We start from the raw sequence: 23154 nt of genomic DNA on the forward strand, positions 1-23154 counted from the left end.
ACATGGTTTAATTTTCAAAAAACAATTTTTGTTGTACAACTCATTGCTGCAGCTCCTCTTTTCACCCTGTGTTGAGCTTTGTTGTAGCTACAGAGTGAGACATCTCACTTCTGTTCCATCTTTGTTGGGAGTTGCACATGCTCAGTACCTAGGTTAGCACTGCTAGCCAGTCAGAAGCAGAGTATAAGGGCATACCCTAAATTTAACACATCTGCAAGCACGCTGGCTGTCGTGTCCTTTCACAACCAATTCAAGCAGTGTGAACCATAAACTGTATTCCAACCACGTGGATAAAAACAATAAACTAGAACAGTTTATGCCTATGTGTGGACTAGATAGAAGTAGTTGATAGATGTGAAATTCTCCTCTCAACCCTGCTCAGTTTCACTAATTTATTTGCAATGATACATAAATTACTTGAACACAACAAATTAAAACCTGAACTTGTGTGTCTGGGCTAGACTAAACATTTTAAGAATTAGGTACTAGCTGTAAGTTTAGTGTGCATTTTACCCCACTAAATATGAATGTAAAATCAGGAAATGTACCAATCAAGACTGTAAAACAAAATAGGATTAAATGTGGATGAAAAACAAAAGGAAAGTGGAACAAATCATGAGAAAAGAAGGGCTGTTTTGAGTTTTTCTTTACTCTATAAACTTAGGAAAACAAATACGATTCTCGCGATAGGTTACTCCCGTCCAGTAGGGGGCGCTATGCTCGCGAGAGGCTGTGCGATATCAGCCAATGAGCAAGGCGGAAGCAGAAAAGGCGCGCTCCGCTTAGAGCTCAGTCTGGATTTGAATCCTGGGAGAGGAAAGAGCTGTACGGTATGTTTACTGCTTCACTTTAAGAAAAAGTAGCTTATTTTTTTTTTCCCGCAGACGTTGTTACAAGTTAGTCATAGAGTTGACACTGTTGTGTGTGAGTTGGGTTGTTTGTCAGTATCATTTTATCACAGTTTAGCTAGCTATCCGCGTACGTTAGCTAACGTTTACACTGCACTAGCTACTGTTGTAAACAAACACCGTTATGTGTTGGCTACCTGACCATGTTGCTTTGACTTTTAAATAAAAAAATCTGCAAAACGGGGTCGATGTTGTAAAGTATTATTATATAACGTTAAATGTCGTAAAGTTAGTCTCTTAAGTGCATGTGTGGTACTCTTTCTCTCGCGTAGCGTGACGTATTTTAGGGTTTTAAGAGAAGACTAGCTACGTTACAGGCAAACAATTTTTTTTAATGTTGAGATTTTGGGCTGTTTTGCTTCTTGCTTTTGCTATTTTGTCTTCTTTCAGACTAGTGGAAACAAACATCTAAAATAAATACATAACAGTGGTGCTCAGAAGTTTATGAACTCGTGCTAAAGTTGACTAATCTTTTGGAAATTGATATTAATGCCTTAATTAAAAAAAAAAGTGAGGAAGGACACCAATTGTCTTTGTGAATAAATAATATATCGTAAATAAATAAATGTTCTTCCTTAAAATACAGGGGGCATAAGTATACACACCCCTATGTTAAATTCCCATAGAGGCAGGCAGATGTTTATTTTTAAAGGCCAGTTATTTCATGGATCCAGGATACTATGCATCCTGATGAAGTTCCCTTGGCCTTTGGAATTAAAATAGCCCCCCGACATCATCACATACCCTTCACCATACCCCCACATCATCACATACCCTTCACCATACCCTCCATCATCACATACCCTTCACCATACCCCATCATCACATACCCTTCACCATACCCCCACATCATCACATACCCTTCGCCATACCCCACCATCACCTACCCTTCACACATACCCCACATCATCACATACCCTTCACCCATAACCCCACATCCTCACATCCCTTCACCTCCCCACATCATCATAAAACCCTTCACCATACCCCCCCATCATCACATACCCTTCACCATACCTAGATATTGGCATGGGGTACTTTCCATAAGATCATCTCCCAATGCAAATCAAACCTAGCCTGGCAAGCCAGACCCACATCAAATTAAATTTGCTGCCGCTAGGGTGCGTTTAGATTTCTAGGCTAAATCACACCAGCTTTTAGGCTAACTGAAATAAAAGCCATCCCAGTCTCTAGGTATGGTGAAGGGTATATGATGATGTGGGGGTATGTGAAGGTATGTGAGATGTGTATGTAGTGAAGGGTATGTGATGATGTGGGTGAAAGGAATATATGATGGGTATGAAGGGGTGTGATGATGAGAAAGGGTATGTAATGATAATGGGTATGGTGAAAAGGGTATATGATGATGGGGGGTATGGTGAAGGGTATGTAGTGATGTGGGGTATGGTGAAGGGTATGTGATGATGTGGGGGTATGGTGAAGGGTATGTGATGATGTGGGGGTATGGTGAAGGGTATGTGATGATGTGGGGGTATGGTGAAGGGTATGTGATGATGTGGGGGTATGGTGAAGGGTATGTATGATGGGGGGTATGGTGAAGGGTATATGATGATGTGGGGGTATGGTGAAGGGTATATGATGATGTGGGGGTATGGTGAAGGGTATGTGATGATGTGGGGGTATGGTGAAGGGTATGGTGATGATGGGGGGTATGGTGAAGGGTATGTGATGATGGGGGTATGGTGAAGGGTATGTGATGATGTGGGGGTATGGTGAAGGGTATGTGATGATGTGGGGGTATGGTGAAGGGTATGTGTGATGATGTGGGGGGTATGGTGAAGGGTATGTGATGATGTGGGGGTATGGTGAAGGGTATGTGATGATGTGGGGGTATGGTGAAGGGTATGTGATGATGTGGGGGTATGGTGAAGGGTATGTGATGATGGGGGGGTATTTTAATTCCAAAGGCCAAGGGAACTTTATCAGGATGCATAGTATCCTGGATCCATGAAATAACTGGCCTTTAAAAATAAAATCTGCCTTCCTCTATGGGAATGTAACATAGGGGTGTACTGACTTATGGCCCCTGTATTTTAAGGAAGAACATTTATTTATTTATGATACATTATTCATTCACAAAGAAAATAGTTGTCCTTAAAGGCTGGATTTTTCCTAAATGTTTTAATTAAGATCAATTTCCAAAAGATGTTGTGTTTTTTATTTTTTTATTTTTAATTTTTTTTTTAAAGTCAACTTTAGCATGGGTTTATAAACTTATGAGCACCACTGTATGTAGGTGTTTATTTTACTGACTTTGTGTGTTTGTGTCTATAAATTTCTCCTAAATTCACCAAAAGATAGCATTAGATAATGCCTTTTTTTACATATGTAAACATAACATTGCAGGAACCTTTTTTTTTAAAGGTTTTGTTCTCAGACTTTGAGCCAGAAATCTCCACCTCAGTAGCACTAACAGTCACCATACTTACAGTTTTAATCCTATCTATGGACCTTTTTCACATAGTAGGAAAAGCACAGCTGAGATTGATAACCTTAACGATGGCTCAGTTCCATCAAGTGTCCCAGTAAGATATTTCAGTGAGTCAGCATGCACAATATCAGGACCTCTCCTAAGTGGAATGCAGCCATCAGTAATGGTTTAATACCAGGACCTCTCCTAAGTGGAATGCAGCCATCATTAATGGTTTTGAATACACCTGTGCTTTTTCCTACTATGTCATGTCAACATGTCTGCTGTGAAAAAGGTCTATAATCTGAAGCTTTTCACACAGACTTTGTTCATATATCAATGGATTTTTATGGCTGACAGTATTTTCTGAATCCGGCTCTGGTTTATCGTGATTTCAACATTAACTGGCCCAATACACACATCGCAAAAGACACGCTAGAGATTTTTTTTTATCGGTAGAAAAGTTTACTTTAACCCTTTTGTTGTCTTCCGTCGACCAACAAGCAACTTTTGGTTCTTCTGGGTCAAAATCTAAACATTTTGGTCATTTTTTCCAGCACTTTTGTCGCTTTCCTCCCCCGATGTTTTTGGCACTTTTTCAGGAATGTTTTTATTTGATTTTTTTTATGATTTTCAACGTTCTTTTATCTTTTTTTTTTTTTTTTTTTTTTTTTTATTAATATACAGCCAAAAAATTCTAATTTGAAAGTAGTGAACTGATAATTTACTTGTATTTGTGATATAGAAACCTTTTTGAAAATTGGTCAAATTTGGCCCTAGGATAACAGGAGGATTAAAATGTAGCTGCATTTCTTTTTTCAGTGGTGCCTTTTATATTCAATTCAATGTTCAAATTGTCAAATAAAATGTTGGAAATGGTTTCCTTTTTATTTTTTTAATTAAAAAATGAATTGTTGTATTTTACCAGAATACTGAAAGCAGCAGATTCAATTCAATTTTATTTATAGTATCAAATCATAACGAGTTATCTCGAGACACTTTACAGATAGAGTAGGTCTTGACCCCACACTATAATTTACAAAGCCCCAACAATTACAGTAAGTAAGCGGTGCGACAGTGGCAAGGAAAAACTCCCTCTTGGGAAGAAACCTCAGACAGACCCAGGCTCTTGGTAGGCGGTGTCTGATGGTGCCGGTTGGGGATGTGATGAACAGTGGCGATAATAGTCACATTAATAATGGAACAGTGACTTAAAATGGTAGTAGTTCATGTCATATCAGTGCGCTGCAGGGCGTTACAGGATGTAGCGTGGCCCAGCAGAGCATGCATGGACATAGCAGGACGCAGCATGACATTGCAGGGCACCGCAGAGCTTAGCAGGGAGTGCAGCAGGACCACGGCGACAGCTGCAACCAGGATCTTGGTTCCAACGTTCTCCAAGGAAATACGCTGGGAGAAAAAACATAAGGACTCCGGGGAGTAAACTCCGGATTAGCTAGGATTAGTAACAAGCATTTCTGGGACGGGATGCACACAAATGGTAATAGAAAGGGAGAGCAGCTCAGTGTGTCAAAGGAAGGAAGTCCCCCGGCAGTCTAGAACTATAACAGCATAACTAAGAGAGACAGGTCATAAGGAGAGGTGGCCTGTTCAGGCTTGAAACTCTCCCCTGCCGGATCGGGCTGTGCTGGCCTGCCTCCCTCTACTTTTGTGATATTATTAATCTAATGACTATGAAGAGAAGCATGTGGGCCTGGTTAGGCGGACGCTGCAACTCCTCACTCCCTAACTATAAGCTTTATCAAATAGAGTTTTAAGTTTATTCTTAAATACGGTGACAGTGTTTGCCCCCCGAACCCAGATTGGGAGCTGGTTCCATAGGAGAGGAGCCTGGTAGCTGAAGGCTCTGGCTCCCATTCTACTTTTAGAGACTCTAGGTACCACAAGTAACTCTGCATTCTGGGAGCGCAGTGCTCTAGTGGGACAATAAGGTATTAGGAGCTCTTCTAGATATGATGGTGCTTGACCATTTAGAGCTTTGTAGGTCAGGAGAAGGATTTTAAATTAAATCCTGGATTTTACAGGAAGCCAGTGCAGAGAAGCTAAAACAGGAGAAATATGATCTCTTTTCTTAGTTCTTGTGAGACCACGCGCTGCAGCATTCTGGATCAGCTGGAGAGTCTTAAGGGACTTATTTGAGCAACCTGACAGTAGGGAATTACAGTAGTCCAGCTTGGAAGTAACAAATGCATGGACTAGTTTTTCAGCATCGTTTTGAGACAGGATATTCCTAATTTTGGCAATGTTACGAAGATGAAAAAAGGCTGTTCTTGAGGTTTGTTTTAGATGGGCGTTAAAGGATATATCCTGATCAAAAATAACCCCTAGATTTCTGACAGTAGTGCTGGAGGCCAGGACAATACCATCCAGAGTAGCTATATCTTTAGATAATGAGGTTCGGAGGTGTTTAGGGCCCAGCACAATAACTTCAGTTTTGTTACAGTTTAACATCAGAAAATTATAGGTCATCCAGGATTTTATATCTTTAATGCACGCTTGAAGTTTAGCTAGCTGACTGGTTTCGTCTGGTTTGATTGACAAGTATAATTGGGTGTCATCCGCATAGCAGTGAAAGTTACTTGAGTGTTTCCTAATAATATTACCAAAATGAAGCAGATGGATAGATCTGAGTGCAAGTTAATATCTGATTATTTATCACAAGCAATGTCGTTACAGCGATATTCAACAATGTTATCACATATTTTTCTCATATCGTGCAGCCCTAATGCAAAGCTTAACAAGCCTTGATGACCTCTCAGTCAGTGCACCATGCATAGAAAAACACTTTTCTCCTATTTATTTTCTTCTAGCTGTCAGTGTGACCACGATGGCTGACGGTAATAAGTTGCGGGACTTGGAGGAGGCGGGAGAGGTGTTGGTGGCCTACATCAAAAACAGCGAACTTGAGAAACTGAGACAAGTGAAAGATGAACATCAGGCTTTCTTTGACAAACACGCAGAAACAAAAAAGATTGTGAAACAGATTTTAAAAGGTAAGTAATCAGTCAGACATTTAATAACTTTTTTTTTAAGCTGTCAGTTTTCTACGTTTAGGAGAATAATTGCTGCCAAATTAAGAAGAAATGGACAGCATCTCTCATCTTCAATTTTATTTATAGTATCAAATCATAACAAGAGTTATCTCAAGACACTACAGATATAGTAGGTTAATATACAGTGTACATGAATAAGCTAATGTGGTCCTGGCAGAGATGTTCACAAGTCAAGTCTGAAGTCACTGTTTGCGCGACTTAAATGTGACTCGAGTCCAAGTCTCAGACTCGAGGTCCCATCTCTGGGTCCTGGGTAGTATCGATCAGCTAAATTTAGCCAGATGGCATTCCAGGGGCGGGAATCTTTAATGATCTCGCGATTCGATCGCGATTATCCTGTCTTTGATTCAATATCACGATACGTCACCGCCTCAATATTTTTTATATATTGCTACACATGGTTTTTCATCAACAAATTCAAGCAGTCTCCTATTTGTGAACTCTCCTTTTTTATTGTATCGGCTCTTAAAAAAAGACACTTCCTGAATGTAGCAGAGTCTGAACACAGAAGACAACACACAGAAGGCAAAAACAAAGTAACATCGGTAGGCAGTAATCGATTATGGTCCGTCACTGCATTGATGCATCCAGGCCCACATCGCGATGCAGTGATTGTGTATTACAGTAGAATAGAATACACTTTATTGTCCCAGAGGGGGAAATTTGTCTTGGACATAGTGCTACAATCTGTTGCTTCACAACATAAACATGTAACAGAAAAAACACTCTAAAATCAACAAATATGAGATCAACAAAGCGTCCTAGTACACAAGAGAAGGACACACCTGACAGCACAGACAACACAACATCCTAAGACTTAACTGTAATAATTAAAGTGCGAAGTGCAAAAAGTGCTGGTGTATTTATTGCACCCCTGCTCTGCTGTGCTAAGATTTACTATTGGAGTTCATTATAAACTTATGTGGTCTTGGATTTTGTCTATCAGCCACAATTAGCCAGATCACATTGGTTATGCATCCATTGAACTTTCCAAAATTCTCTCTGTCTCTTACTCCTTTTGTTATCTCTCTGTTGCTGTCCTTCCCCAGATGTGACTCAGCTGGAGGAGAGCGTGAGCCAGAAGCTGATTAATATGGAGGAGGAGAAGATGCAAAGGGAGGCGGAGCTGGAGAGCCTGGAGGAACAACTGAAGCAGTGCACAGCCCAGAGCCAGATGACCGACTCAGAACTACAGTATCTTTTTATACGTCTGTTTGTCATGAAAAAAAAAAAGTTTTAGTGTCATCAAATTTTTGACCATAAAAAAAAAATGCTGCAGAGAAAATGATTTATTTTGCACATTACACAGGGTTCCCCCAGGAAAGTTGTTAGGCCTGGATGTCAAATGTCTTTTTTTGACAAGGGCCCAGCTGGGTCCAGACTGATGGCAGCATTAATGTAGAGCCCAATAGTCTCAGTGATACCAAATAATGGATGGAATTGTGAAATTTAAGAATTTAAAAAAGCTATAAGACAGATTCCATAGGGACCTACATTAAGTCAGAGCTAAAAGATAATTGGAGATTTGAAAATATGACTATGCCTAAAGGCACACCAACCCGACCGCTGACAATCGGCAGAAAAGGGAGACGTAATAAGTCTCCATAACAGCAGGCTGCAATACAGATTGGCGCCGCCTGCTGTTATGAAGACGTATTACAAAAAATGAAAACTGGAAATGAGGGAACATTTCTCTAGACTTCGTAAACGCAGAGCACGCTGTCGTCAGTTATTGTTTCCATCAGAGAGAGGTGATAGTAGTCAAGAAGGATCGTTGTTGTCATTACTCGCTGAACACAAGAAAATACCACGGCTAGTAATAAGAAGATACTGGCGTTGTCAGCTCCAGTTTTCTCGTGCACTGATTCGCTAGTCAAAGGCTAGCGCTCCACCAATCAGATTGGTCATTGAGTCCGACTGCCCACCGGCCGATTCGACCAATCAAATTGGCCCAAATGAACGCCGACGGCTCCTCAGGCTGACGACAGCACCGAACACACCAAACAGACTCGAGTCACCGACCTCGCCAGACTGTCCGGCGGCCAATAATTGGGTTGGTGTGTCAGGGCCTATAGTTTCCCACCGAGATAATGTCTGTACATCTTATTTGTTAGCATCCTTAACTCTCCCCCAGATTTGTGCAGCGAGAGTTGGAGAGGCTGAGAACAAGCGAGCACGAGCTCGAGACTCTTCAGAACGAGGTGGACGAAGACACGACCGAGGTCATCCCTTCAGCAGTGTGAGTCTCAGATTTATCTCACCGCTGTAGGGCTGGGCATCGTTCAAAATCTTTCGATCCGGTGCCAGTTTACCTCAGTTTCGATGCTGGTTCCTAACGATATTTTTTTTTCCGATACCATATGTTTTAAAATCCATTTCAACATCAACAAAAATACATTAAACACAAAGCTTTTATTTTCCACGTTAATTGTGAATCAAAACAGTTATCAAAATTTTAAAATTCTGGTAAAACTGCTCACTCAGAGTAACATTTATTAAAAGTGCCTTGCCTTGCAACCTCAGCCTGTCAGTCAGTCACCAGGGCAGAGAAACCACCGTTCTGCCTGCTTTTCTAAAGAGGAAGTGTAACGTCAACAGCACCGCGACCGCTTTCGGCTCGCCATTAATATCATATCGCAGCAAACGCTGTCTGCGTGAAGTTTTGAAAAACTGTAACCACACTTGAAAGTGTGTGTGTGTGTGCAGAGAGGACAGATTGCTTGCGCTTACGCGCTTCGGGTGCCATAAAAGTATTGACGTTTGGTACCCAGCCCTACACAGCTGTTGATACCTTTTAGTCACAACATACAAAAATTAATATCCCCTCACAAGAAATTACATTTTTTTTAATTTTATTTATTTCCCTCAGCATCACTTCCCATAAATTTGTGGAAAATGCACATTTTAGTGTGTGGATGACATCAATAGATATGTAAAAGGGGTGGATATTACTGTATACAACATGAACACTGTATAATAGTGCAATGTAATGTAATACCTATGTAAAGGTTATGATGGTTTGACATTTTGCTTTCATTTCAGTTTAATTTGAGTTTTCAGAGTGTTTCATATATTTTCATTTTTTGTTTTAGAAATTTTTAATTTTACAGTAGTATTCTGAGATAGGAGAAAAAAACGCTCTGGGTTGTTTGCATTTCTTTAAAACCAATCGCAGTTTCTTTAAAACCAATCGCAGTCGTCTTGGGCGGCGCTAAGCTCCGGACACATCCAATATTAAATGAAGTTATCTGTTGACACAATACAGTAACGTGAGCTATTTAAATGAGCTGATAGATGGTTAAACCTGATTGGCTCTTACCAGTGTATCTCTATGTGTACTTGGTCCACAGCAATCCCACCAATCAGTCCCAAAACCTCCCAGTTAGAGAGGAAATGACCTAAACATATATTCTTTGTAAATCTTTACAATCATTCCCTGAAAGAACCAAGCACACCTGCCTTGTTAAACGATCCACATTTTTTTTCAAAACTTGCCATTTTCAGCGTGTAGCTTTCTAGCTCGAACATTGTTTTTGAGAACGGCAGCGCACGGAGAGCTGAAATGTGCCAGATGTCGGGCAGCTATCCTGGAAATGTACTTCCGTTGATCCAGACTCGGGAGTTGTAAGTAGTTTGACATATTTCTGATTTGAGTTATTTAATCTTACCTCAACAGATATGTGGCTCAGCTGTACCAACATATAACCAAGATCAAGTGGGAGTACGACACACCGCCCAACATCTTAAAAGGAGGTACGGTTTTTCGCTTTCTGTTATTTTCTGACTACAGTTCAGGCCAAAAGTTTGGACACACCTTCTCACTCAATGTGTTTTTTTATTTATTTTCATGACTATTTACATTGTAGATTCTCACTAAAGGCATCAAAACTATGAATGAACACACATGGAATTATGTACTTAACAAAAAAGTGTGAAATAACTGAAAACATGTCTTATATTTTAGATTCTTCAAAGTAGCCACCCTTTGCTTTTTTATTAATAAGGGAAAAACTTCCACTAATGAACCCTGACAAAGCACACCTGTGAAGGTAAAACCATTTCAGGTGACTACCCTCATGAAGCTCATTGAGAGAACACCAAGGGTTTGCAGAGTTATCAAAAAAGCAAAGGGTGGCTACTTTGAAGAATCTAAAATATAAGACATGTTTTCAGTTATTTCACACTTTTTTGTTAAGTACATAATTCCATATGTGTTCATTCATAGTTTTGATGCCTTCAGTGAGAATCTACAATGTAAATAGTCATGAAAATAAAGGAAATGCATTGAATGAGAAGGTGTGTCCAAACCTTTGGCCTGTACTGTACGTGTTGTGTGTCGGTTAACATGGCTTCAGGTGGTCAGTCTGTTCTCTGCTCTTGCAGTACACTACGGTGCAGACCTGGCGACTCCCATCGACATCGACACCTCTGTGCGATCTCGGCGGGAAGTAAGCGACCAGCTGTGGGGCTTTGTCAGCACTGAATGGTAGAGGAAGGAGGGCGGTGTGGTCAGAAACAATGTCTACTTTATTTGTCTGTAAATATGTTTGTTTTCTTCTGTTCCATACAGTGTATACTGTTTAAAATTAAATATTTCAAACCCAATTGGTTTAGTTGTTATCGAATTGTATTTGAGCAACATGGATTCCTCAACTCTATTTATAGAGCACCTTTCAGCCCAAAGTGCTTCACAGAGGAAAATTAAAACGACACAAATGAAAACGGAACAAAAATGAAGACAAAAAAAATGAACAGTTTAAAAAAAAAACACAAGCCATTACATCCAAGCCGTTGCCAAATGAGTTGTTACAAAGCTAATTAAGACTATCAGCTCCACAAAACTCTCTGGATTTCTAAGTATGACTATGTTCAGAAATGGTTCTCATCCGGCGACTTTCGCTCGCTCCTCCCTGGCTACTGGCAACTGCGTGGGGGATGGAGGATGGATACCCCAACGGTTTGGACAGATTTAGAAAGGATGTTCGGGGTGGGCTCGATCGCATCAGCGCTATAAGGCATTGAACATTAAAATCTATTTTTTTTTTTCCATAGGACAGATGGAGACATGAAAGGGTGGAGAGAGAGAGGGGGGGAATGACATGCAGCAAAGAGCCGCAGGTCGGAGTCGAACCTGCGGCCGCTGCGTCGAGGAGTAAACCTCTATATATGTGCACCTGCTCTTCCAACTGAGCTAACCCGGCCATGAACATCTTAAATAAAAAAAAATAAAAAACTTATGTACGTGCGCTTGTTGCCCCGTGTGCGCTGATGCGCTCATCTGTTGAAATTTCTGAATGCCTTCCTACAAGCGTACACGTGTCATTAGTATGAGAAAATAACAAGATTTTAATTGTCGGGCTCGGGCCAGGCTCTGACAGAAAAATGTGGCCCGATCCGTGCTCTAGTGGGGGGGGGGGGTGTTACGGAAGGCTTGTGTCATGTGGATACGACAAGTTTTGTTATTACTTAGAATTCCTCATGGGGGTGACAGAAACTACGCACTGTAGCTTTTAATAAATAAAAAATAAAAAAACAATTAAAATAACCAAGGGTTTAAAAATGATATAAGAACTAATGATAACACTTATAAACTAATGCTATAACATTACTCCAAATGAAAAGCCAGATTAAAGAGACAGATTTTTATTTTTGCAAAATACAGAGCATGCTCGCCATTTTAATATCCAGAGGCAGCAAGCTTCACAGTTTAGGGGTGTAAAAAACAGAATGCACTTTCACCGCTCCTTTAATGGGTCACATAAGGAACATTTAAAAGAAAAGCAAATTCTCTGATGTCGGCTTGTTAAATGTGAATATTGTTCTAGTTTCTTCTCTCCTCTGACAGTGAACTGAATATCTTTTTGAATTGTGGACAAAACAAGAGATTTGAGGGGCGGCCTTCTAGCTCACCCAGTAGAGCGTGCGCCCCATGTAGGCTGAGGCCTTGGCAGCGGCCCGGCTTCAAATCTGGCCCACGGCCCTTTGCCGCGTGTCGTCCCTCTTCTCTCTCTTCTTTCCTGTTTTCAAGCTGTCCTGTCAATTTAAAGGCCATAAAAAAGCCCAAAAAAATAATCTTTAAAAAAACACATCTTGGGCTTTTAGGAAACACTGATCCATATTTTCTGACATTTTAGGGAAGAAATTAAACTGTATGGGAGCGAGTAAGTTTGAAGCTTTATGAACAAGTAAAAGAATCAGTAGCCAGTATAGTATCGCGATAATTTCCTTGGCAATTTACTGTATCGATACACAGACGCCAAGTATCGATCTATTATTATGTTTGTCTGCTTTACAATCCCATTTTGCAGCAATAAAACTGAAGTGAGATGTACGGAGCCCCCCTGGTCCCACTTTGTCAAAAAAATTATTTATAACTATCTTGTGGCCTCAAGATAGTATCTCGTGGCCTCAAGATCGTATCTCGTGGCCTCAAGATCGTATCTCGTGGCCTCAAGATCGTATCTCGTGGCCTCAAGATAGTATCTCTGGCCTCAAGATAGTATCTCTGGCCTCAAGATAGTATCTCGTGGCCTCAAGATAGCATCTCGTGGCCTCAAGATAGTATCTCTGGCCTCAAGATAGTATCTCTGGCCTCAAGATACGTATCTCGTGGCCACGAGATAGTTATTAATTTTTTTTGACAAAGTGGGACCAGGGGGGCTCCGTAGAGATGAACAAACGGAAAAATTTATCTTTTTAGATAAAACAGATGTTGACCATGTTTTCTTTTGGGGGAAAAACTTGAAGTTGGAGAAAAGGCAATACAGTAAATGCAATATATTGCAATATGTTTAAAATCGCAATAATATGGTATCGTGACATAAGTATCGTGATGATATGGTATCGGGAGGCCTCTGGTGGTTCCCACCCATAGTAGCCAGTGCAGTGGGGGTGATGTGACCCACTGTCTGCTAGCTGTAGTTCCCCCAAATACTTTTTAGGTAATCCAGTAAAAATGGACTTGCAATAGTCTAAACCAGTGGTTCTCAAATGGGGGTATGCGTACCCCTGGGGGTACTTTGGAGTACTGCAACAGGGGGTACGTGAAGTTTTTGCAAAATGCTCATTTAAAAATGTCATTCATAATTCCTAAAATAATTATACTATATTAATGAATAAATTAAGTGATGGATTCTGAACATTGTGAAATGTAGCATTTAAATGTTTTTCAGTTACAAGGTTGTTGTTTAGTAAATCTATCACTGCCGACACTATTGTTCCTCTTCATACAGATGTAAAAATGTTTTTGGGCTGGTCCGGGGGTACTTGGCTTAAAAGCACAATTCAAAGGAGGTATATTACTGAAAAAAGTTTGAGAACCCCACGTCTAAACGACTTGTAGTATAAGTGTGAGTGAGGTTTTCAGCATCTTTCCGAAGTCTGACTTTGGGGATGTTCCTGAGTAGAAAAAAAGGTTTTTAATTAATGATCTTGTTAAAATGAGAATAAAAATCTGACCATTTAGGCAGAGTGGCGTGTTGGCCACTAGATGTCGCTTCAGAACTATTTTATGTTTGTGTCTACATGGTTTTGCAGAGAGACGGACACCTTTGTGCAGTTTAAAAAAATAGTTTTTGTTTTAGTTCCATAATTGGTTTACAAAATGACAACTGAGCCATTTCTTTCACAATTTAACTAAATCTATTTGCTGAGGGAACAGTGAGATGTTGTTAGAAGCTTTTAGAAGAAGCCTGGAGGTGGATTACTCTTACTTTAGTTTAGGCCAATGATTCCCAACCTTTTTTTGTCAGATAAACAGCTCTGTCAGATTAGCTCTGGTACCCCACGGGTCACATGCTTATTTCCACAGATAAGCGGAACATTTGATTCAGTGGTGTCTTCCAGTTTTAGCGGGAGCTTTTTCAACTTTCAAATAAAGCCAGACTAGAACAGAAGGCCGCTTACTGCGCTCCACGGCTGCAACACAACAAGTGCCTGGAAGTATGTCGGCTGCTACAGACACCAAACCTTGCACGTGTTAAATTTAGAACCAATGATCAGATTCAAAACCACATTTTTTAAGATTATTTTTTTGGGCTTTTCCGCCTTTTAATTGATAGGACAGCTAGGTGAGAGAGGAGAGAGAGAGGGGGGAAGACATGCAGGAAATCGTCACAGGTCAGAACCCTGGACCTCTGCGTCGAGGCATAAAGCTCTCAGTATATGTGCGCCTGCTCTACCCACTGACCCAACCCGGCCATGGAATCCTAATTTTTGAAACGTTTTCAAGTTGAAACCGGTTCTCGATGCCCAACCCTAGACTTCGGTTAGTGTAACAATTACGTTTATGTCTAATGTGCCAAAATCAGGCATGATATTGGTTAAATAAAGTGGCCTAACATATCCACAAGATGCTGGAATCTGATCTCCTATCCAGGCGACAGTGACTACGTTTACATGCACATAATATTCCGGTTTTTGGCCTTATTTCGAAAAAGACGACATTCCGACTAAACTGTTCAAATGGCTAATGAAAGGGAATATTCCCGTATACATGTAGCTGTGCAAAATAGGATTTTTTTCCAAAGTTTAGGGTTAGGACCGTGTCAACACAGCGTCCCTCTTTCATTCCTTCAACCAGCTTCTTAAAAAATTCGGCGTAGAGATGTGTGTGCATATCCAAAAACCTGTTGATCCAAGTCTTCGATAATGTTAAAAAGTAGCTGTGTTTCTCCTTTGTTATCGGGTCTGCAGCCCTGCAAACTGTCGGCTGGTTGGTTTGTGTACAACAACCATAGCAACGCACAGAACTGACCGTAAGCCGTAAACAGGCAAGAGTCCGTAAAGCTGCGGTAAAAACCCTTATTGAAACCATTTGGATATTCCAAATAATACCGGAATATCCCACATGTCTTAATCGGAAAATGCTATATTCGGAAAAAAGGCCTTATTCGGAATATCCAAACCGAAAATGCTGTTTACGTGACCTGTATCAAATTTGTTATATTGTCATATTCGGGATAATAGTGGAATATTGGCATGCATGTAAACGTATTCCATGATAGTGTACTTGTTGTTTCTGATTGCAGGGCTTGTGTTTTTTAATGTCATTTACCCATGAGCCTTCTCTGCTGAGAACTGAAACTCCCCCTTCTTTGAAAAAGACTTAATGCCACGATTGTGTACCACTGCAGCGTGGCGAGTGGTTAAGAGTGGGCAGGATGCCATATGCTCGTTCCACACGTACAATAACTTAGAACAATCATGCACCAGTATGTGGTTTCCTTACGGTAAACAGAGCCTCATCTAGCTCACAGCAGCTTGTTTCTACAGCTTCATCGGCGGTTAACAAGTGGTTTGAATGGAAGCGGGGGTTCTGCTCAGTCAAGACTAATCTCCTATCTGTCTTTAGTTTTCCTTTCATCTCTGCTTTTATGTTTGAGTCAGCTTTGTGTCATCCAATGTTAATATTCCATAAAGTCAAGTAGCACAGAACTACTTGGGTTTTGCTAGATTCACTGTTACGTGATGCTTAACTTTGCTGCCAAATAGTTTTAACGCTAAAGTAGAGCGGCAAAGATTAGTCGATTAGTTGTCAACTATTAAATTAATGAATGATGAACTAAAATGAAAAATGAACTATTTTGAACTATTATTTAGGTCATTTTTTATGAGTGAAAAAAAATCTAAATTCTCTTATTCCAGCTTGTTAAATGTGAATATGTTTCTAGTTTCTTGTCTCCTCTGTGACAGTAAACTGAATATCTTTGAGTTGTGGACAACATGACATTTGAGGATGTCCTCTTGGGCTTTTTGGGGAAACCCTGATCCACATTTTTCACAATTTTCTGACATTTTAGAGACCAAACAACTAATCGATTAATCGAGAAAACAATCAACAAATAAATTGAAAATAATCACTAGTTGCAGTCCTGTGCTAAACATAAACTAACTTGTGATATGGTATATCATAGAATACGCCTGCAACCTCTGATTATTAGCATTGTTGATTAATGTGTCCATGATTAATCGATTAGTTTGTGGTGTTGCGTTTGACGTGTGTTGGCCTTAACTAGTGTACATCCTCAGAAGTTACCATCGTGTAGAATCAAGACCTCTGTGCCAACAAACCTTTCACTTTCAGTGTTTCCCCGAGCTTTGTGGAAGACTTAGGTGCATGTGTGTATTTGGCGGAGGGGTTTAGGGGTCCTCCCTCAAGAAAATGTGATGGTTTTTCAATTAAACATGTCATTTTACATCATTTTGGACCATTGTTACTATATCTGTGTTTTAAAGTTATCATATTATGCTCATTTTCATGTTCATAATTGTATTTAGAGGTTATATCAGAATAGGATTACATGGTTTCATTTAAAAAAAACAAAAACAACATTTTTGTTGTACTGCTCATTGCTGCAGCTCCTCTTTTCACCCTGTGTGTTGACCTCTCTGTTTTAGCTACAGAGTGAGACATCTCACTTCTGTTCCATCTTTGTTGGGAGTCGCACATGTGCAGTACCTAGGTAAGGACTACTAGCCAGTCAGAAGCAGAGTATGAGGGCATGCGCTGACACTACCTAGGTAAGGACTACTAGCCAGTCAGAAGCAGAGTATGAGGGCATGCCCTGACAGTACCTAGGTAAGGACTACTAGCCAGTCAGAAGCAGAGTATGAGGGCATGCGCTGACACTACCTAGGTAAGGACTACTAGCCAGTCAGAAGCAGAGTATGAGGGCATGCCCTGACAGTACCTAGGTAAGGACTACTAGCCAGTCAGAAGCAGAGTATGAGGGCATGCGCTGACACTACCTAGGTAAGGACTACTAGCCAGTCAGAAGCAGAGTATGAGGGCATGCCCTGACAGTACCTAGGTAAGGACTACTAGCTAGAAGCTAGCGCTGCTAGCGGTTAGCCACTGTGTTTTCAATGGCAAAACACTGCTACAACACGAGTTCACCCCAATCTAGAAAAGAAATTGTTTTTGAAAAAGTTTTTTTTCTTTTTTTCATAATATGGGCACTATAAACATTGGAATAGCTAGAGCAGATAATAAATAAATGACTCTCAAAAAGCTTACAGTCAAAAACTTGCTAAGGAAAGCCACAGGGGATCTGAGAGAAGTCATTTAGTTCGTTTGATGCTCACATTGTTTTTGCATTCATTCTGGGTGGTGCCCAAAAACAGCTCGGCTGTTGCACTTACAACTTATAATGTTGACTTTTTAATTTTCACGAGAAGCAGGAACATTTGCTTCTATTGTTCTGCTCAATCAGTGTTTATTTACATTGTACAAATACATTATTAAACCTGAATGTATGTCTTTGTTTGGGACAAAGGAGAAAAAAAAGTTAGTTCATTTGAAATATTAAACCAAAAAATGATTCACATCTCCCAATAGCTTATAGCAGGGGTGTCAAACTCAGCTTCCCTAAGGGCCACCGTGGAAAATGAGGATCACATCCAGGGCCAGACATGTCGAGTACTGTATTATTGCAGGTGTCATATAGTAGACAAAAATGTTAAAGAAAATCCCAAAAACTGCAAAAAAAGGATGAAAAAAGGCCCACAAAGTGACAAAAACTAGACGGGCCGAAATTTATTGTGAATCTAAATTGATATGGGGGAAGGATTTGGCCCGCGGGCCTTGAGTTTGACATGTGTGGCTTATAGTGTCTGTATTTGCAGAACATTTAGTCTCATGTCAGCAACTAAATACTCAAGACTTCATGAGATAAAATCAATATGGAATAAAAAAAAAACAAGATAAGTACTTCTTCGTCTGAATATGTGGGCTGGAAGTAACATTTTCAGAGTCTATCTAGTTTCTTGATCAAGTTCAGAGTCTGTCTATTTGAATGTCATTCAGATGTGGATTTCTTTTGTAGTTAAATCACAGATGTCGGTCAGTGAGAAACCTTCAGACATTAACCTTGATGAGGAGACTCATAAGAGTCTAACATAAACCTCCAAGTAAACTTCATTCACATGTTTTATTCAGTGCACATACAAAGGTGACATAACTTAAAGAGATGTTTTTTTTACAATACAAAATGCAGTTCTGATAAGCTCAGAGAAAGACTATAGATATTTACAAAGTATACTACATTTTACATTTATGTACAATATTACAGTTTGCAAAGGACCCATTTCTAATGTCACTTTAACCACGATGAAATTCCCCCCGGCACTCTGAAGCCCACACACTCTGTAGTCTGGGCTTTGACAGACTGCTGTCTGCGTGGAACAAGGTCACATCTGTGCTCTTTCACGAGAAAAACCAGATCTGTATCATTTCACGGTGAACTTTGTCCACAAGCTGTGGCACATCGCTGCGATATTCTACTCTGTTACACCAGCTAAAAGGCGTCAACAAACCTCCACTGTCTGCTTTTATTGCTTTCAGTCATCCATCATGTGTCGCTACATATGTTAAAGGGACCTCCAAAGCTGCAAACCGCTGCGCTCAGCCCCTCCGTATGACGTGTTCGGTGCGTCTCCAGGCCACCGAGCTTCTGATCTTGGCCGATGGGGACCTCTACCCAGCACTACGGCTGACCAAAACTCACATGGCAGACATTAAAATGGGTTTGGCTGCAGATTTTGGGTGTGGATGCTCTGTTTGTAACAACATATCATTATGTGCTACACAGGGAGAGGAGATAAGGATAAACCTCAGATGTGCTGCCTAGCTGGCTGTATTTATGTGAAACGTCTGCACACAGTCTTTGATTTTATTTCATGTGGAAAACAAACTGATGAAATGAAACGACTTCTTCTGACAAATACTGGCCTTGCTTTCACTATCTAAAAGATAAATGTAACCGACAGCTACAATAAAAGCATCGACATTAGGGCTGCAACGAACGATCATTTTCATTGTCTGTTAATCTGTCGATTATTTTCTCGATTAATTGTTTGGTCTATAAGATGTCAGAAAGTCCGTCAGTATTTGCCAAAGCCCAAGATGATGTCCTCAAATGTCTTGTTTTGTCCACAACTCAAAGATATTCAGTTTGCTGTCACGGAGGAGAGAAGAGACTAGAAAATATTAACATTTAAGAAGCTGGAATCAGAGAAGTTTGACTTTTTCCCCTCAAAAATGGACTCCAATCGATTATCAAAATAGTTGGCAGTTAATTTAATAGTTGACAACTAATCGATTTATCGTTGCAGCTCTAATTGACATATCTGTTTGTCATGACTAAACATCTATAAAACTTAAAGTTAATGTCTGTCTCAATTTGTACTTCTATCTTCTCTAGGGCTGCCCCCTCTTAGTTGATTAGTCGACTGATTGGTCGTTTTAATCTTAGTCGACTAAGATTTCTTCAGTCGATTAGTCATTTATTTTTAATGCTTTTGAATGTTCTATTTCCAAGAAACTTGCGAGCACATCTCTGGTACATCACACGATTTAAAGAGGTGCTTTTGCATGATTCTCTGATCTGTCGATTAAATCAACTAATTGGTTACTCGACAAAATCCTGTGTTAGTCGACTGACTATAGTCGAGGACAGCCCTGCTTCAATCACATACATGGAGCTTATTCTGTTCATGAGGGTTTAATACCGAACCCTGGCGGAGTGCAACTCAAAACTTCCGCTCCTGTCGTACGCCGCCTGGAGCACAGCTCGGATTGGAGAGAAGCGGCCGAGTCTTAGTCCCAACGCTCGCTCTCAGCGTCATTCAGCGAGCCGCTGTGTCATGTTTTAGACATCCTGGGGTAAACGGCTTTGATCGTAGACGGTGTAAAGTTCCCGGAGGACACCGTCGTCTCCACTCCCTCCAGTTTGTGCGAGGCTGCGTCGACTCTGCTGGTGCTGCAGTCCAGGAAGGGCATCCCAATCTTCTTCACTTGTCCATCTTTGGTCAGGAGGCAGTGTCGGCAGAGCAGCCTGAGGATGGCCTTCCTCATGTCCTTGCTGGTCAGCGTGTAGATGATGGGGTTGAGGAGGGAGTTGAGCATAGCGATGCCCAGGAAATAGTCCGCTTTAAAGAGAACCCCGCAGCTTTTGGCCGGGCTGAAGAAGTCCAGCAGCAGGAGGACGAAGAGCGGCAGCCAACATATGATGAAGACGCCCAGGACGATGGTGACCGTCTTCAGCAGGGCCATGTACTTCTGGGACTTGCGGTAGAGGCCCTTGCGCTGCGGGGCCGACGCCAGGCGGTGCGTGTTGGACTTGACGATGCGGAAGATGCGCACGTAGAGCACCACGATGGCCATGAGGATGGCGCTGAAGACGGTGATGCAGAAGAGGATGTAGCTCTTGGCGTAGAGCGGCAGCACCGTGGAGCACTGGTCCAGCCGGCCCATGCAGTTCCAGCCGAGGACGGGCAGGACGCCGAGGAACACGGACAGCACCCAGCTGGCGCCGATCAGTGCGAACATCCGGCCCTGTTTGTCCCCCTGGTACGGCTTCATCCTCACCATGGTGACGTGGCGCTCTATGGCGATGGCCAGCAGACTGATGACGGAGGCGGCCAGCATGATGAACACGCCGCCCTCCCGCAGGAACCACAGCACCGGCGTCAGCTTTAACGTCTTGGCCCCGGACGTCATGATGTTCACCATGTAGGTGAAACCTGCGAGCAGGTCCGATAGAGTCAGGTTGCCCAGCAGGTAGTACATGGGCACGTGGAATTTCTTGTTCTTCCAGATAGCCAGAAGCACCACGGCGTTTTCGGCGACGATGAGCAGGCAGACGAGCAGGAAGGCGATGGCCTCCGGGGTGAGTCCTTCTTTGTACTTGTTCTTGGGCAGTTTGCCCGTGAAGTTGTAGTGGTCGATGATGACCGCGTTGCTCTGGTACTCCTGAAACATCCGAAGCAGGTTTCCTGTGGAGGGCGACATGGGGATTGCGGATGGAGCTACAGCAGCGTACGCAGCATGGAAAGACTCTGTGGCCATTCTTTATGTACTTCCACTGGATAGATTCTTCTTTCTTTTCTTCTTTCTTTTGGTTTTTAAGTTTTAGATCCACAGAGAAGACGTCATATAATCCTCTGGCTGTGCATTCTTTCTTGGTATTGAAAAGACAGAAGCAGTCCACTTGAAGTTTTCCTTTTGATGCTATCAAATAGGATTTCCTGTGGTTGAATTTTCCTCCAAAATAAATCACATTTTGTCAATGCCCGGGCTGCGCACTAGGCGGAGACGAGAGCCAGCCTGCATTTAAAGAAAAAAAAGAAAAAAGGAGAAGAAAGTTAGTATTGATGATGAAAAATGAGAATTAACGATAGGAAATAGATTGTTATTGTAATTGTGTGTAATTAATTTAGAAACCATGTCCAATGTCCAGAATACACACAGGTAATTACATCTAATAGGGACCATGTCTGCATGATTAATGAGGGGGAAAGCTTCCAGTGACGTTACGGAAAACGGCCACTTGCAGACAACGGTAGTAAAAAAAAGGAACATTTGAAAGTGTAAATTGTAATTGAACATTTTTCTTAATCCTTAGTGGCACTGTTTTCCTGACAACAAAAAATTAAACCCACTTTTTTGTATATATATATTAATGGATCATGCGTATTTACGCATGCATTTGCGTAAATAAGCATACATTAAAGTATCCAAACCGGCAAATTTAACTCGTACAGACAATTATACTGAGCTTATTAATTACAAATGTCTTTACATATATGTCCACTTTTCATTTGCAATCATACTTGGTTTTTATAGGCTAGAAATATAACGTCCAAACTGCCCTTATTAAAGATACTACAACTGTTCAAAATGACCACTTGATTACAGCAAAGTCACTATAAATGTATAAAAATGTATTTCTGAAGCGCTTGTCGCCGATGCAAGTGCTTTACAGTGGCATAAAAAGACACACAAAAAAATATAATACATATTGAAAAAAAACACAATACATATTTCAAATTACGTAATAAAACAAAGAAGTCCTGACAGGTCAGCCAAACGTCCGTTACCGGGCAGCACAGCACAGGCGCGTTTCACGCCACCCTCTATACGCATCTAATCGGACCAATTACGTTAAAAAAGGTAACTTTTAAAAAGACTTTCCACGCACCTGTAAAAACGTGTAATTATCCAGTGAGCCTTCAGTCGCAGGAGAAGTGATCCCACAGCCGGAGAGAGAGAGACGGGGCTCCGTGGATGAGTGCACCGCAGCGACATGCGAGTGTGCTGTGGGAAAGGAGCAGGGCAGGACTCAACATGCGCTCAGTGGTACAGTCACAGTGGGTTGGCCTATAATGTTTTTGCCCTTCGACGCTTTCCCTCCCTCCCTCCTTCCCGTGATCCCTTGAGTCTTCTTTTTCTCTCTCTGGTTCGCCCCCAGGAGAGATTAGAGCGCGATGATAGATTATGTGTTCCTGTTTGTCATTGCAACAAGGAAGAAAGTGATATTGTGTCACCTTGTCGTACAGTTTGCCCTCAGGTACAGCCAGTCTCGTATAAAGTACTTGCGTAAAAGTCTCAGACAGTTATATACAGTCAAGGGCGTAACTTTGGGTTCAACATTTCCACTAAAATTGACATTTTAAACCTCAAAAAACTTCATTTTCTGCATTGTGGTGGATTTCTCTGCACTCAATTTATGGTGCAAATGTCTTTATTTATGTAAAGGAAATAATAGTAGTTTTTTTTGTACTTAGTTACATTCCAACACTGGGTACAGCCACGGTGCCAGATGTAGCTCACCTTGTCTTGCTTGTATTCAATATTCTTTGGAAGTGTAATTATGGTTCCTAACAGTTTAAAGTCGCTCTTCAGGTTTGTCAGATTCTACTGGAAAACTCTATCCGTCTCTTTCTCTCTCTCTCTCTTTTT

The 23154-nt window shown here is 41.2% G+C and overlaps 2 protein-coding genes across 2 annotated transcripts; one reads left to right on the plus strand and one right to left on the minus strand.

Annotated features, from left to right (window-relative positions):
• Window positions 1–763: 763 nt before the first annotated feature.
• Window positions 764–11018, plus strand: spc24 (SPC24 component of NDC80 kinetochore complex). The gene is made up of 6 exons (XM_039826332.1): window positions 764–830; window positions 6171–6353; window positions 7463–7607; window positions 8548–8652; window positions 10090–10166; window positions 10797–11018. Exons 2-6 carry the CDS (start codon window positions 6188–6190, stop codon window positions 10901–10903), a joined length of 600 nt encoding a protein of 199 aa, XP_039682266.1. The 5' UTR covers window positions 764–830; window positions 6171–6187; the 3' UTR covers window positions 10904–11018.
• Window positions 11019–18324: 7306 nt separating this feature from the next.
• s1pr5a (sphingosine-1-phosphate receptor 5a) lies at window positions 18325–22567 on the minus strand. Its single transcript, XM_039826331.1, has 2 exons — window positions 22394–22567; window positions 18325–21519 (listed from the first exon to the last, which is right to left on the minus strand). Exon 2 carries the CDS (start codon window positions 21259–21261, stop codon window positions 20056–20058), a length of 1206 nt encoding a protein of 401 aa, XP_039682265.1. The 5' UTR covers window positions 21262–21519; window positions 22394–22567; the 3' UTR covers window positions 18325–20055.
• Between the last annotated feature and the right edge of the window lie 587 nt (window positions 22568–23154).

This window comes from Perca fluviatilis, chromosome 15 (genome assembly GCF_010015445.1).
Source record: "Perca fluviatilis chromosome 15, GENO_Pfluv_1.0, whole genome shotgun sequence".
Taxonomy (NCBI): Eukaryota; Metazoa; Chordata; class Actinopteri; order Perciformes; family Percidae; genus Perca; species Perca fluviatilis.